This window comes from Ostrea edulis, chromosome 2, assembly GCF_947568905.1.
Source record: "Ostrea edulis chromosome 2, xbOstEdul1.1, whole genome shotgun sequence".
Taxonomy (NCBI): domain Eukaryota; kingdom Metazoa; phylum Mollusca; class Bivalvia; order Ostreida; family Ostreidae; genus Ostrea; species Ostrea edulis.
The window spans coordinates 80,641,772-80,657,895 of NC_079165.1; the positions used below are offsets into that span (position 1 = coordinate 80,641,772).

The window sequence follows — 16,124 nt, forward strand, 5'->3', positions numbered from 1 at the left end:
AACTTATATTAGCATTTGAGGAATTTTCTCAGAACCAAATCTATACTAAAATGGTAGTTCCTACGTGTGATAGAAGCAGAGAACATTGACACAGTTTTTGTTTTCAGTCAAAACCTTTCCCACCGTCACGTGTTAGTGTAGAACTACCGTTTTAGTATAGAGAAATTCTTCAATGTTGATATGAGTTATGTGATAATTCGTTATTGATGAAGATGTTACTTACTCTTTGAATTTTCCCATGTGTTGACTTTTATCGCCATTTTCCTGTGTAATTGATCATGTCAAAGCCACGTGATTCGCCACCGTGAATATGTCATTTTGTTTTCTGTAGATCAGTTAGATTTAGTTTTATAAGACAGTCGCAGTATTCAAATTTACATACTTTGCTCAATATGTAAACCGTTTTTGGTTTTATTTTGAACTTTATGACAATGAGTAGAATTTCATTCCTTTCTCTGAGTGGTGGAAGATTGAATGTAGCATTTATGTACTAAAGGATTGCAATAGCTTTACTGGATTGATAACGTTCATTAGCTAAACAATTGTGAACTGTTTGGCAGGTATTGAACTTTGTCCGCCTGACTGTTCAAGCCAGGAAGGTGAACCTAATGTCGGTTGACCAGGATCAGGCTAACTCTCAGTACATGCAGATTCCCATCGATTCCAGGCTCCAAGAGTTCACTGTCTCCCTCAGTGGCTCTAACCCAAACTTGAGACTGTACAATCCAAAAGGTAGTATTATAATAAAACAGCATCATTGTTTTGTCATCCAGAAATTAGCTGTTTTTACCTTCCTTTATGTTTAGGAACTGTCTATGACCAATTGCTAATCTTATGTTGATTTTGCAATGCTCATGCGTCATAACTGTGACACAGTTTATCGACAAGGTTAAGGTAACATTTACTAACTTAACGACACTTGCTACAAACACAATTTAAAAAAGAAATGAAAATCTCAAAAGTAAAGTTGTGATCTTATAAGTAAAATGAATACAATTTACCGTATGGAAAATAATACATCATTTCTCAGTTATGTCTAAAACAGTGGAGTGAATTTGTATAGAGTTATATTTCAACTTTTAACATCATAAAAATTTACAAGTCCCATATCTTTTTAAAGAAGTTTATATTTGTACTCATTACAACCAAACTAAGTCAGAAATATATATTATATATCAACCTATGCACCCTTTTTTGCTTGTGTCAAATGTCTTTAATGAAGTACAAAATATAACGTGAAACCCCGGCCTCAAGAGTCCATAGGGCCCAGAGAGGATATGTATGTATAACGTGAAACCAAAAGCATGACATCCCTGTAAGTCACGTGGAATTCGAATGGTCAAATCTTTCATCATGCCAATATGATAATATGCAAGGGGCACTATGTCAGTTCATTTTCCACATTTTAATCAAGTATTTTTCAAAACAAGTATTTTGTTTTTGTTTTAAAAAACCCCACACTTGGTTGAAATATGGAAAATTAATTATTCACCTGATTTCAATTTTTTTCCAGAGAGAAATTAACTTTTATAGTTATGTATCATGTGTGTCCCGACGATTTATTTTTTCCGTGAAAAAGTTAACTGCATTCATAAAAGTGGTTTGAATATTAATAATCTAGGTACAGAAGTAACGGATAGCAATGGCCTGTACGAGCTATTGGACATAAAGAATGTCAAGGTGATTAACGTGCGAAATCCTGAACCGGGAATGTGGCGTCTCCGTGTGGACAGCGGGAGTGCTCATACCCTGAGGTTGACGGGTCTCAGTAAAATCGACTTTGCTGTTGGATTCTCCAAAGATAAAGCGTTACACATAACCTCGACCGAGTTACGACCTCTAGAAGGTAGGTGTTGTGTAGCACATTCTGGGATACAGCTCTTCTTGTTATTGTTCTTGTTATTCTACACACCAGTACTCTGAAGCTGATATTAAAAATCAATAATATCTACAGGTTTTTAGTGATCAGCTCTTTCGAAGCCTCTTGAAATTCTCATGGGCACAAATTATGCTCCTTTATTTAAGTTCTAAATCAAGACAGTCTACTAACAAATAGGTTAAAGTTACAGATGTTTTAACTTTCTCATTAAAAATTTAAGCATTTGACAAATTCTATGGCAATTTTAATGATAAAATTTGCAAATGCAATTTTTCATTAGGTTAAATGTTGCCTGATGTTTTTCATACCAATTCTTAGACCGTTCTTTTCATACTGATTTTGAGTATGAATTATGTCGTTGACTAGGTCAGAATAGTGGGCTTACGGTGGGTGTGACCGGTCAACAGGAAATGCTTACTCTTCAACTTTATGACAATACACAGGTATATCAGTAATATAAGGAAACATTCTATGCATTTATGTTACCAGGTGTTCTAAGTCAAATGATGGTCAACACAACGGACCTGGATTCTCCTGGTCACTTGAAGAAGATGCAACTGGTCAGTCTAAAGGGAGTTGTCTTGTCTGAGTACCCCCTCCAAGTAGAAAGAGGCCTGAAAAATATTTACAGGACTGAAGCTTTCAAGCCTTCATCCGGGTACTTCTATGTCAAGGTAAGACTTACAGTGTAATGACTATTTTCGTATCAGGCAAATGTATGCTATGATGGTAAAGGCAAAGACATTATGTCACCCCATTTAAATAATTACAGAATGATAATGTATCCAAGCAAATGCATCTTTCTTGTGATGGTAAGCATAATTAATTATTATTCAAAGATTCAACAATTGATTTACAATAATTTGCAGTAAAATATATCAATGAGAAAAACTAGGCCTCATTAATAAGAGTGAACTAAGCAGTGTTCGCTGTTTGTTTACTGCTGAGCTAGATTCGCACATGAGAATGACACTGTTTAAAGCGCTGTTGGAATCGGCCGTTAAGTCCGTCACCAATATTGTAATATCCAATGCGATTCTGCAAAATTTACAGTCTATTTTTAGTTAATCGAAAATTTAGAGAATTCTAATTCTAGAAATAGAAACAGTATTATGCAAGGTGAAGATAACGAACAGTGATGAATCTCATAACTCCTATAAGCAATACAAAATAGATAGTTGGGCAAACACAGACCCGTGGACACACCAGAGGTGGGATCAGGTGCCTAGGAGGAGTAAGCATCCCCTGTTGACCGGTCACACCCGCCGTGAGCCTTATTATATTTCCTTCATATAGAGCTGACATAAATAAGTAAAAAAACACATAAAGAAATCATCTCTTGTGTCCACACAGACACATTTCAGAATCAGCATGGTCACTCTAAACCAAGGAGTCATCGAGTTTCACGGCTTACAAAATATGCCAGAATAGCTGGTACGTCATTTGTCAACTGCTGCAAAGAATAGTTTCTATTTGTGCACCTGTTGTAGGTGAACAAACATGTTAAAATACGTTGGGAATAAAATGACGTGTCAGCTATTGAGATGCATTTCTCATACGTGAAAAGGTGAAGATAACGAACAGTGATCAATATCATAACTCCCAGAAGGAATACAAATTAAAAGTTGGGCAAACACGGATCCCTGGATATACTAGAGGTGGGATCAGGTGCCTAAAAGGAGTAAACATCTCCTGTCAACCAGTCACACCCGCTGTGATCCTATACTGGCATCTTGATAAGGAAAACGGAGTAATCCGTTGTCAAAATCAGTGTTTAAAGAACGGCCTAAAAATCAGTATGAATCACGTCAGGCAGCATTTGACCCAAAGACAGGTTGTATTGGCGAACTAGATCGGTATAGCGAACATAGAATTCGAATTCATTGAATCACTGGTTCGAAGCAGTTCAGGTGATCCTCAATTCGATGGGCTGTTTGAAAGACCTTAATATATGTTACACATCCTGATCTTAATGTGGCAAAGTAGCTGATAGGATCTGAGGGGGGTCGGGGGGGGGGGGGGGGTCTGTATCTGATTGTGTGTAGTGATGCTGACTGAATCAAACAAATTTTTCTTACAGAATAAGCATCATGACTGTATTACATATATTCAGTCTTTACATATAATATATTCGTGTCTGTAACCAGAGGACTAGTTAGTACATTAACATGATAACCAAGGACAAACCAGGTGATACATTACTGATACACAGGACAAATACGCCATATATTAGTATAATTTTCCTTTGTAGGTTGTAGGAGAGGATGACAAAGGTCATGTGTTATGGAGGACAACTCCGACGGCCATTAGTCCCCGCAAGCCCGCTCCACCCACGGTGTACATGCCAGAGATCACGCGAGGTTTCTACCACACGGACTCCATCATAATCTGTACGGTGAACTCTGTCATTCCTTTCACCGTCCAGTGGTACAAGAACGGTCGGAGAGAAGGATCAGAGGTTCTCTTCCAGTGAGTTTATCTACACGTGTTATTATTCAGAGACTTTTGTTTCGGAATACTTGTATGTTTTGATATCATTTTAGTGTAGGAAAGCTTACAGTACATTAAATACAGTTGAACTTAGGTATCTCGAACACTGATATCTCAATTACCATGGATATGTCGAAGTGATTCGGAAGTCCCCCCCCCCCCACTTATTCTTTAAATATTTTACTCTAAATATCTCGAATCTTATGATATCTCTAAGTGTTTTCTTGGTCCCATCGAGTTCGAGATAATAAGGTTTGAATGTATTTCATTAGATATGTATATTCATTTGATTTAGCTTTTTTATACCATTTTTTTAAAATACAAAACGATCATGAGTTAAAACATGGATATCTAACAAAGAGATAATTTATTACCAAAAGAACGGAAAATAATGGTTTCTATGTATACATGGATGTATCAAATCGATACATCAAAGATGTGTTTTGATTGTTAAGATCAAAGTGTTTCAATAAATAAAATGGTTATATTCAGGGAGTCTGGCAACGCTACGTATCGGGTTCCCAGAGCCAGCAGTAAAGACGAAGGAATCTACACATGTAATGCGACAAGTGTGTCCGGAAGTACGGCCAGGACAACACTATTGGACGTTAGTGGTCAGTAAATAGGTTTTGTGACCTGTAAGTAATTACTGAGGATCTATAGCTGTACAAATATATATAAAAATACAATAAATGTTTATTCGGTAAATACATACCTACAAATATACATAAATAAATACCAAGGATAACCCATGAAAGCTTGAAAGCTTATTTCCAATGGGGTCCTTTTGATGCACGGATGTTCGCGCTAGGAGATCATTTATGTGGGAGGAATTCGGAGTACCCGGAGGACACCCACGTGTCCGAGTAGGCGACCACCGTACCCTCTCACATACAACCACTGCCGATTACGGCGATTAAACTCGTGTTGCAGCGGTGAGAAGTGAGAGTGCTATATATGTATCTTTGCGCAACCTGAGAATATAAGTACATGTAAGTAGATACAAAATATTAATGTTAAGACAATGAAGTTTTTTTCTGTTACAGAACCTCCTCCAGAGATTGCACCTACATCTAATATATCAGTGTTGCCAGGTAACAGTGCCGTATTGACCTGTAATGTGTACAGTACTGTTCCATTCAACGTCACGTGGTATGGACCAGTGGGACGCATAGGAACTAATCCAGAATTCACCAACTTCAACAATGGATCCTTGCTGATTAAGTAAGCTTAGGCTGATCAAGTAAGCTTAGGCTGATCAAGTAAGCTTAGGCTGATCAAGTAAGCTTAGGCTGATTAAGTAAGCTTAGGCTGATCAAGTAAGCTTAGGCTGATCAAGTAAGCTTAGGCTGATCAAGTAAGCTTAGGCTGATCAAGTAAGCTTAGGCTGATTAAGTAAGCTTAGGCTGATCAAGTAAGCTTAGGCTGATCAAGTAAGCTTAGGCTGATCAAGTAAGCTTAGGCTGATCAAGTAAGCTTAGGCTGATCAAGTAAGCTTAGGCTGATTAAGTAAGCTTAGGCTGATCAAGTAAGCTTAGGCTGATCAAGTAAGCTTAGGCTGATCAAGTAAGCTTAGGCTGATCAAGTAAGCTTAGGCTGATCAAGTAAGCCTATTGGCTCAAGGATAACACTACTTTAAATAAGGAACATTTTAGATTAGGTAGATATTAACTCTAGGATTAAAGGACTAACTAATGGATCAATCCTTTATTTGATCGACATATTGCTTTATTTTGTACCTTGCTACTGATTGGTTATTACTAATTAGGTAGATATTAACTAATGGATCAATCCTTTATTTGATCGACATATTGCTTTATTTTGTACCTTGCTACTGATTGGTTATTACTAATTAGGTAGATAGTAACTAATGGATCAATCCTTTATTTGATAGACATATCGCTTTATTTTGTACATTATTGCTTATTACTAATTAAGTAGATATTAACTAATGGATCAATCCTTTATTTGATAGACATATTGCTTTATTTTGTACATTATTGGTTATTACTAATTAAGTAGATATTAACTAATGGATCAATCCTTTATTTGATAGACATATTGCTTTATTTTGTACATTATTGGTTATTACTAATTAAGTAGATATTAACTAATGGATCAATCCTTTATTTGATAGACATATTGTTTTATTTTGTACATTATTGGTTATTACTAATTAGGTAGAGTTACAGGATCAGTTAACGCTACTGTCGTAAACTAAGATGTCTGATTAAAAGTAAACACCCACCAACAAAAATACGACTGTTTAGATCTAACAAATCATATTTGTTAGTATATTATCGTATATAAAAGATAAACTAACAACTCAACTTTATGATAAACGAGATGATTTTTAGCTTCCCCATCGTTAACTTCCCATATTTATGTAGCCATATTCCATTACCACCTGAATATGGTGTTTATATCTCTCAACTGATTTGATACACAAGAGCTTGTTCTGCGTATGATCAGTTTTTCAATCGAGGCAGGTTACATACAAACAAGATGATAATGCAGAGATTTCAACAGTCTCATTTACAGTCAGCATTTCACAAATTCGATGGTCGTTATAACAATCTAGGTTGCCAATATAACCTATCAATGGGCCAAATGCTGTCTGACTTGTTTCATACCGATTGTTAAGCCGTTTTTGGCACACTGATTTTGACTACAGATTACTCCGTTTACCTGATCAGGATAGAGGGCTCACGGCGGGTGTGACCGGTCGACAGGGGATGCTTACTCCTCCAAGGCACCTGATTCCACCTCTGGTATATCCAGATGTCTGTGTTTGCCCAACTATCTATTTTGTATTGCTTATAGGAGTTATGAGATTGATCACTGTTTGTTATCTTCACCTTTCATTTGCCTAAAAGTTTTTGTGGTCAGAAGGCTAGGTTCTATCCCCAATGCTCATTTATCTTTTCACTGGAGTTGAGGTTCAAATTTTGGTCTTTCTTTCTTATTGTTTTTACATTCACTGCTACACTTAGTAGACTTGTTCGTTGGGTTAATACCTGCAACTTATGAAGACCCCTCTCCCTCAAAAGGATTCATTTGCCGGTAGTCGTAATGATCGATAGGGCATCTAGGAGGATCTCAGATGGCACTGGTTTGTTATTCATTGAAGTACTGGTCTTATCTATTTCTACCCCCATTTATTCCCTTCCCCTTACAGTGTGTGTTATGGGTCAGAATAACCCGAAGCCCAACAAAATCAGGAACACCAATTTAAAATTTATTCACAATCATTTACAGTAAAATATATCAATGAAAAAATGCCAAACAGTAGTCTAAGTTCATTAAGCAGTACCAGTTGTTTGTTCACGGTTGAGATGAATTCATATACGAGAGTAAGCTTATTTAAAGTATTGTTGAAGTCGGCTATGAAGTTCAATCTCCAGTAATGAAATATCCAATGTAATTCTGTAGAATGCTTTTAACCACACAATCTACAGTCTATGCTGGAACATAATTCTTGCAAATTCCCTTTCTAGAAAATGTTATTTATTTCTATTTCCAAATTCCATTCTAAAAATTGAACTTCCAGAATCTAGGTCACGTACCCGGTATGTCAACAAAGAATATATAGTACACGTGAACTACACATAGGTAAAAATTCTGAAGAATTATAGCTGGATGTTGTATTTAAGAAAGCCTATCTGAATTTTTTTGTGACAGCGTGTAGGTATTATACAATTATTGACTGCTCATGATTCATGAGGTTACCACATCAATCTAGCACCCCAGGGAAAGGATATACAGCAATACCAATGGCTAAGGTCATTAATGGCTAATGGCTTACTTCCTCCTTTTTTGATAAATGGAAATCTACATATGTTCTGTTAAATTACTTTAAAATATTACCGGTACTGTGTGAAGTTGAGAGGCGAGTACTACACAAATAGCTAAATATAATGTTCACTTCTAATGCAAATAAAATACGTAAGTTTCTGAGTTTGGTATTTCCTCTTTCTATAGATGCTTTGATCGCTTGTTTTGTAGACTTTGTGAACAATATTGATTTCTCCTTAGAGGTGGTGAGCTGTTTCAACCAACTAGAAAAGCAAACGTTTTCAGTCATTAGTATATACTGTTGTAGTTACGTGTCTAAAATACATGTACATTCTTAAACATGTTTATAAATTTTAGTGGAAATGTAAAAATGATTATCATATCTATAATACTTTTAGATACGTTAACTTGAAACATGAGGGACAGTATGTATGCAGAATTGGCAATGAGGGGGGCTACTCACAGAAAAAGCTGTTTCTGAGAGTTCAAGGTAACACTAGAATGAAATAGAGCGTTCAGTTAGGGTTAAATGTTTTAGAAGCACCACAATAAGTTGTTTCAGAAAAATCAAGTAACTGATCTCCAATAGTGTATCGAAACGAAGTAAATATTAATTTTCTGTGTAAAGTATAGATACTTGACCATGTGAGGACATCGGTATGAATAAATGTTTCTTTAGGCCAAATCAGATTGCCCCACTATCTTTTTTGTTTAACTAGCTAGTATACTTTTTCCATATATAACACATAGTAGACTGTGTAAGTTATTTAATACACCTGATCGTGTTGACAGTACCACGTGTACAACCCATGGTTTTTACTGATTTTATGTCAACAATACCACATGTAGAGTCTGTGGTGTTTTACTGATTATATATCGACAGTGCCTCCTGAGGTGTACATCAAACCTGTGGAGAGCACCTTTAAGGTGGGTGACACCGTGACGTTGATCTGCTACGCTAATGGATTTCCCCTGCCGTCATATTACTGGCTGAGGAATGAGGCTCTGGTAATCCCCAGTAATCGGATATCCGTCAATCAAAACCAGCTAACCCTAACTAACATGGTAGAGAGTGATGGAGGGGCATACAGTTGTCTGGCAGAAAATCTGGCAGGGGACGACACCGCCATAGCAACGCTACAGTACATTGGTAACACTGCAACAAAATCATGCATCGTAACCTAGCAACACAAAAGTACATTGCTAACACAGTAACAAAAATATAATGTATTTTAGCAACACAAAGGTACATTGGTAACAGGGTGATAATATGATATACTGTAATATAGCATCACTATGCTATTAGTTACCCAGCCTAACAACTCTACATTACATTGGAGAAATAGCAACAGAAATATATATTGTAACCTAGGAACACAATAGAACAATTGCTAGAATAGTAACAGAAAGATATATGGTAACATATTAAAACAAAAGTACGTTTCTAACATAGTAACAAAAAGGTATATTGTAACATAGCAGCACAACAGTCCATCATTTAACATATTAATAAATACATATATTGTAGACTAGCAACATAGTACATGTACATTGCTAAAATAATAACAAAAAGGTATATTATATAACATATTAATACAAAAGTATGTTGCTAATATAGTAACAAAATGTATATTGTAACTTAGCAACACAATAGCATATTGCTGATATATTTTGTGATCTAGTGTAGAAACACAACAGTACATTACTAAAATAGTAAGAAAGGTATAATCGGTATCATAGTAACAACAGAATATAATCTAACTTAGCATCGCTACAGTATATATGTATTAGGTACTGGGGAATTATATACACCTATTTACTGGCTATGAGGACAATAGCAAGTTTATTGTCCCCCAGGACAGCAACTCTTTCCCGAGACACAGCAGAGGGAAATAGTTGCTGTCGAGGAGGACAATAAACTTGCTATTGTCCGAATAGTCAGTAAATAGGTGTTTTATTATACCAAAGTAGACTTTACTTGTGTCAGACATACCAAAGTGAAGTTCTCCATTGTCATTTGGTAAACTAATTCGAGTTATCGGACTTTGACGTCACAGATTTGATAACGCTAGAGATATTTCGAAAAAGAAAATGCGGGAAAATATAGCATACGGTAAATCATTTCCAGAATATTTCCCTAGGGCAGATAGTTCAGAAACCATTTCACGGTTAGCGTTATCCAGAAAAAATAGGAAATTTATTCACCTAACATTTATATACCATGTAGCAAAAACATTCTGAGTTTAAATAATACTGTATATTGGAAATTACCACCTCTATAGTATATTAGTATATGGGTCACACCTCGAATAAGGTGTTTTCTTATTGCTAAATGACAAGAATCAGTGGATGCATGTGTATTTCACATTACAAGACCTTAGTACATGACAATTTGACCTTGAATTTTTATTTAACCGAAAGACATACTTAAAAAGGTATTACAAAAATAAAATTTACGTAAAATAGGGAATCTTAATCAATAAAGTATTCTGTATATGCATATCTTTGTAATTTAACTCTAACTAAAGAAACGTCTTGAAATATAATGGTAACATAGGTACACGTAGAATATATTTGTTAGAATTCAAAATTGTATTACTGGTTTCATAAGAAATGCATATATTTATAGACCTAGAAATAATTTCAGTGATTATTTTGTCATACGGTCACAGGTAAAATCGGTGAAACATATTTCATTAGACATGAGTGAGCATGATGAACTTACCTGTCTACCTATCCATGTCAATTACGTGTAGAGTTGGTGTTCATAGTAGTCCACATTGTGTTGGTTTTGTTGGTACTTTCTTACATCGAATTTACAGACCTAATAAATTATTTTCTATAAAAAAATCAATCCACAAGTTTATAACTTCATATATTATCCAGGAAAATTGTTGCCAACGAGAATAAATGATACTTTTGTATATGAAAAATAATACTCAGCCGTATGTTTGTTAAAATAATGATGAATTATCATTCAGAAAAGAAAAGATTATTTCAAACTTACTAAACATATTTGGTGGGGGTTTTTTTGTTTAGAAGCAATTTCATACCAAGAATTTGATTTGAGTTTTTTCACACCTGTCAGTCAATGTAAAGCACATATTGACCTAATTTAATTCAGTAGTTAATATGATGTTATTATCAAATGATTTCAGAAAGCCCTCAGATAGACACTTACGTCAAAAAAGTTTTGGTTGGTAGTGGTGACACAGCTACCCTTCAGTGCTCTGCCAAAGGTATTCCTACGCCAGAAATTCACTGGTTCAAAGGGGAATTAGAGGTCAGTATTTAGATTGAGATATTGTTTCCAGAAATATTGTTACTGTTATTACGACCTTGCGACACCCACTCAACAATGTGCATTGTGTCATTTGCATGTCAGTCTTTTATACAGTATTGTAAAATCGGGTAATTTTGGCCTCGGGAATGTTTCGCAGGTTTTTCTTAAAGAAAGATAGAGGTTGAAATTTTAGCGCTTCATTTTTTGCCGCATTTTCATTTAACAAGTATATCATTAATATGGATATAAATCTTGGCTCTTTCAATTTTGGTGAGATTTCCTTATTCTTCAAAAAGAATCCCAAAATTTCCAGCACGCCAAAATTACCTGAAATACGGAAGATTAGATATCGTGTTAGACATTGGTTTTCTCTCAACTCGTTATTTTTGACTCACAAAAGACTTTATATTACTGAGTCTTGGTAATGTATAAAACCGAACAATCTGGAGATCGAGACTATTGGTAAGTTAAATGAGAACAGGATATGAAACCTGCTTTGCATTTTCAAGATTATACTGACTGACAATCACAAGAGTGATGAAATAGAAAAGCCACACTCTCCAGAAGTGGTAAACCGTATAGGGGTAGAAACTGTATATAAACTTCCAATGTTTGAAATAAATATTTTGAAAAAGGTTTGGTTGGGAAAGATGAGTAAATTTGATGAAAAGTGGATAACATTGGTATGGAGAGAGAATGACAAGAAATGGGCATTGAGTATAATGAATGCTGATTATGATCATGTTGTTTGATATTAGATTAATTAATCACCATAAATGTTGTAAAATATGAGTTGTGTTGTTGACAGTTGAAGCAGTTGTCGTATGTCAAGATATCAGCCAATGGAGAACTGTCCATTCTGGGGGCCCAGGAGCAGGATGAGGGAGGCTACATGTGTATCGCAACTAACGCCGCCGGCAGTGACTCCGTCATTGTCGATCTAGAAGTCGGAGGTCAGTTTTGTGACGTTATTACAAAGAATTGTCATATTTCACAGTTATATGTAGCAAAGTAAAATATATCACAGAGGTTGTCTACATGATAGCGCTTCATAAAACTTGTTAAGGTGTTTTGGTTGTAAGAGAATTTATCACAAATTCCATTTGATAGATCTGCTCATTGACACTTGGTCGAATGTGTACTAGGTACATGTATTTTGTCAAATTACCAAGTGCAATTAACAATGGAGTCATACCAATGGACTAGAATGAGGGCTCCTTGCCATTTAATTGCCAGTCTAATGCTGAGAGCTAGAGACCAACATGCAAAACAAAACAATCCATCCATTTCTCTTATGTAACAACATGGACTCCCAGCAATCTGATAAACTTCCTTCATATTAGACCATTAGGCAAATATGATAATAATGATGTTAATGAAAAGCGAAGATAACGAACATTGATCAATCTCATAACTCCTATAAGCAATACAAAATAGAGAGCTGGGCAAACATGGACCCCTGGAAATAGCAGAGGTGGAATCGGATGCCTAGAAGGATTTAACATCCCCTGTCGACCGGTCACACCAGCCATAAGCCCCATATCTTGATCAGGTAAACGGCATTATCCTTAGTCAAAATAAGTGTGCCAAAGAACGGCCTAACAATCAGTATGAAACACGTCAGACAACATTTGACCCAATGATGATTAGTTATTTATTTCAAGAAGGTGACCTTAGGTTAGTGTATGCACTATTCTTCCCAATATACACAGTCAGTGAAAACAGAGTCTCAAAAGCATGAACATGCACAAGACCATGTAATAAAACTCTGCCTTTAACACTTTTTATAATTAGACACATGTATCAACGAGCAATTACAAAATCTAATATTCCAAACTGTGATTACAAAACATAAATATACAATGTAGATAGAATTTATATGCGATAAAAAAAAATCATGCTAAAATAGTAGTATGGCAGCTAAGAATGTATTTCTCTACATCTATAATGTACAAGGTCTGAAAATGTTAAGTAAAAGCTGTGAGAGGTGTTGGTTACACAAAGTACCTACCATACTTAAAAATGACAAAGTTCAACTACATCATATACATGTAAATTTTTCGACAAATGTCCGATCACTTCCAAAAAGACACATGTACATCTCCAATGCTTCCATAACAGCTGTACAAGGTCTGAAGGATGTTAAATAAATGCTACAAGAAGAGTTGATCACAAATATTCACGAAATGCTTAAAATGGACTAAGTTCAACTACATGTAAATTTTTTCGAAAAAATGTCTGATCACTTTCAAAAAGGCCCATGGCCATCTTCAATGTGTCCCATGGGGATCCGGGTTAGAATAGGTCCTCAGTACCCCTGGCTTGTCGTAGAAGGCGACTAAATGAGGCGGTCCTTCGGATGAGACCGCAAAAACCTAGGTCCCATGTCACAGCAGGTGTGGCACGATAAAGATACCTCCGCCGAGCATAGGCCGAAATTTTGCAGCTCTTCACCGGCAGTGGTGACGTCTTCATATGAGTGAAATATTGTCGAGAGGGATGTTAAACAATATTCAATCAATCAATGTGTATATAACGTTCAGTTAGGGTTTGAGAGGAGTTGATTACACAGATTAGGTACCGACTATTCAAGACATGCTTAAACGTATATAATACACCCGGGGGGATGCCTACATAGAGTGTTTTTATCCAGCCAAAATTTGTAGAACTTTGCTTCAGGTAGTATCAGTCATCACCAGGCTGTGACATACTTTCTTTGTTTAATATGACTACAGATAACTCCGTTTACCTGCTCAAAATATTGGGCTCACGGTGGGTGTGGCCGATCGACAGGGGATGCTTACTCGTCCTAGGCAACTGATCCCACCTCTGGTGTGTTCAGATGTCCGTGTTTGCCCAACTATATATTTTGTATTGACTCCACTTTTTTGGCACACTGTTTTTCCCTATAATTGCTCTAAAACTTATTTCGGATTTCAAACATTTCGGTTGAGCATCACTGAAGAGACATTATTTGTCGAAATGCGCATCTGGTGCATCAAAATTGGTACCGTATAAGTTTTACATTATAGGAGTTATGAGATTGATCACTGTTCGTGATCTTCACCTTTCATTATTCTAAAATATTTACTGCCTTTTGGCAACTTTTATATGTATTTTTTTTTTTACAATACTCATTGCATTGCAGCTGATCCTAGGATTACTAAAGCTCCATTTAACATGGGAGCAGACATTTCCACTAATGCCTCTCTGCAATGTGAGGCTATTGGTGACCCAGTCCCAAAGATTTACTGGCTTTTTAAGGGGAACCCCATCAAAACAGGAATACGTCTCAAACAAGACAAGTCCGGCAACCTGTTCATCGACAGTAAGTAATGATAAAATAAGCAGGATGATTGCTTGATTTGGTTAATTCAGGTGCCATCTCATTAAGAATATGTTGACATTTCAGATTTTTATTTGTTGTGTCATATCAAAATTATATTAATTATTTTTCTGTAAGATATTTTAAAAAGTTAAATCAAAGCCTGTCCCTAAATAACTTTTTATACGCCTGTCGTTAGACGTGGTATAATTCATGTATATTATGGTGCTGTCCGTCTGACCGTGTGTCCGTCCAAGGTCATGTTTTCCAGACTTTTCCCATACGGATACATACACTACGTTGCAATTTGGTCACAATTTCTCCACGTAAAATCAAGTATGCATTTCAGCTCGTTTTGTGCACCATGAAGTACTGTATGGCGAAAAATAATTTTTCACAAGTCCCTACCTTCCTCTCAGAGAAATGCAGACTCAGTTTGCACTTCAGCTTAATTGTTGCACGAAAACTTAATTTAGGGTTAAAAGTAGGGCAAATAATTCCTAGACGTTTTCTCATTATGGATACAGAGATAATGTACTGAAATTGTGTCATCATTCTCCGACGTGCATATGATGTACCGTTTGCGGTATCTTGTTTCTTTTGAATTGGTAGTTACTTTATGATCCAAGATGAACAACATTGGGAGTAATTTGATTTTTTGTGTTAAAATCTGATTCTGACAGGTTTATTCATAAACTCAATAATCATCAAACTTTACCATCAGTTCAAACTAATATTTGGAATGACGGGCGACATGCTGCATTCAGTTTATGATATAATATCTCAACAGAGAAAACAGCTTTAAAACTTGCTTTCTTTGTGCAGATTTGGAGCACAAAGATGAGGGACGGTACACGTGTGTAGCTCAGAATCAGTTTGGGATGCAGGAAGTGTCAGCCTTTCTCAGCATCACCGGGATAGGTAGGAGCATTCGCTGGAAAATTTAAGATATACCCTTGGATTTAGTGAATTTGATGTTCGATTCTTTATGCATTAAACCTGCATTTTATCAAGAATTTACAGTTTTACACAATTCATATGTAGAAATGAATAATCCCAATAAGGGACTGAAATTCAAAACAATATTCCCTTCTCTTGTACTTGCAACACATACTCAAATTCAAATGCGTACAAATACAGGTCTTTTGTTAGAGGATGAAATTCCACTGTTGATTTCATTATATAAAACTCTTAGATTTGTTTTGTGTAATTCTTGTGAAATCTTGGACTCCTTTGTATGTACTATTAGGTGCAGATCAGATTAAATCAGAGACTATCATCCGTGTCTCTAAGCATAAAAAATATTGACAAATCAATGTATCAGTTTATCCTTAAATGTTATACAATTCTGT

General features: G+C 35.8%; 1 protein-coding gene across 2 annotated transcripts in view; it reads left to right on the forward strand.

Annotated features, from left to right (window-relative positions):
- LOC125678491 (hemicentin-1-like) overlaps positions 1-16,124 on the forward strand; it is a 93,215-nt gene that overhangs the window by 9,054 nt on the left and 68,037 nt on the right. For both annotated transcript variants that reach the window (XM_048916978.2, XM_048916979.2), the window contains exons 4-15: positions 561-732; positions 1,622-1,846; positions 2,369-2,553; positions 4,131-4,348; positions 4,862-4,983; positions 5,416-5,593; positions 8,563-8,654; positions 9,048-9,314; positions 11,323-11,447; positions 12,256-12,400; positions 14,596-14,775; positions 15,598-15,693. In XM_048916978.2, coding sequence (XP_048772935.2) covers positions 561-732; positions 1,622-1,846; positions 2,369-2,553; positions 4,131-4,348; positions 4,862-4,983; positions 5,416-5,593; positions 8,563-8,654; positions 9,048-9,314; positions 11,323-11,447; positions 12,256-12,400; positions 14,596-14,775; positions 15,598-15,693 — 2,005 coding nt within the window. The remainder of the gene's footprint in view (positions 1-560; positions 733-1,621; positions 1,847-2,368; positions 2,554-4,130; positions 4,349-4,861; positions 4,984-5,415; positions 5,594-8,562; positions 8,655-9,047; positions 9,315-11,322; positions 11,448-12,255; positions 12,401-14,595; positions 14,776-15,597; positions 15,694-16,124) is intronic.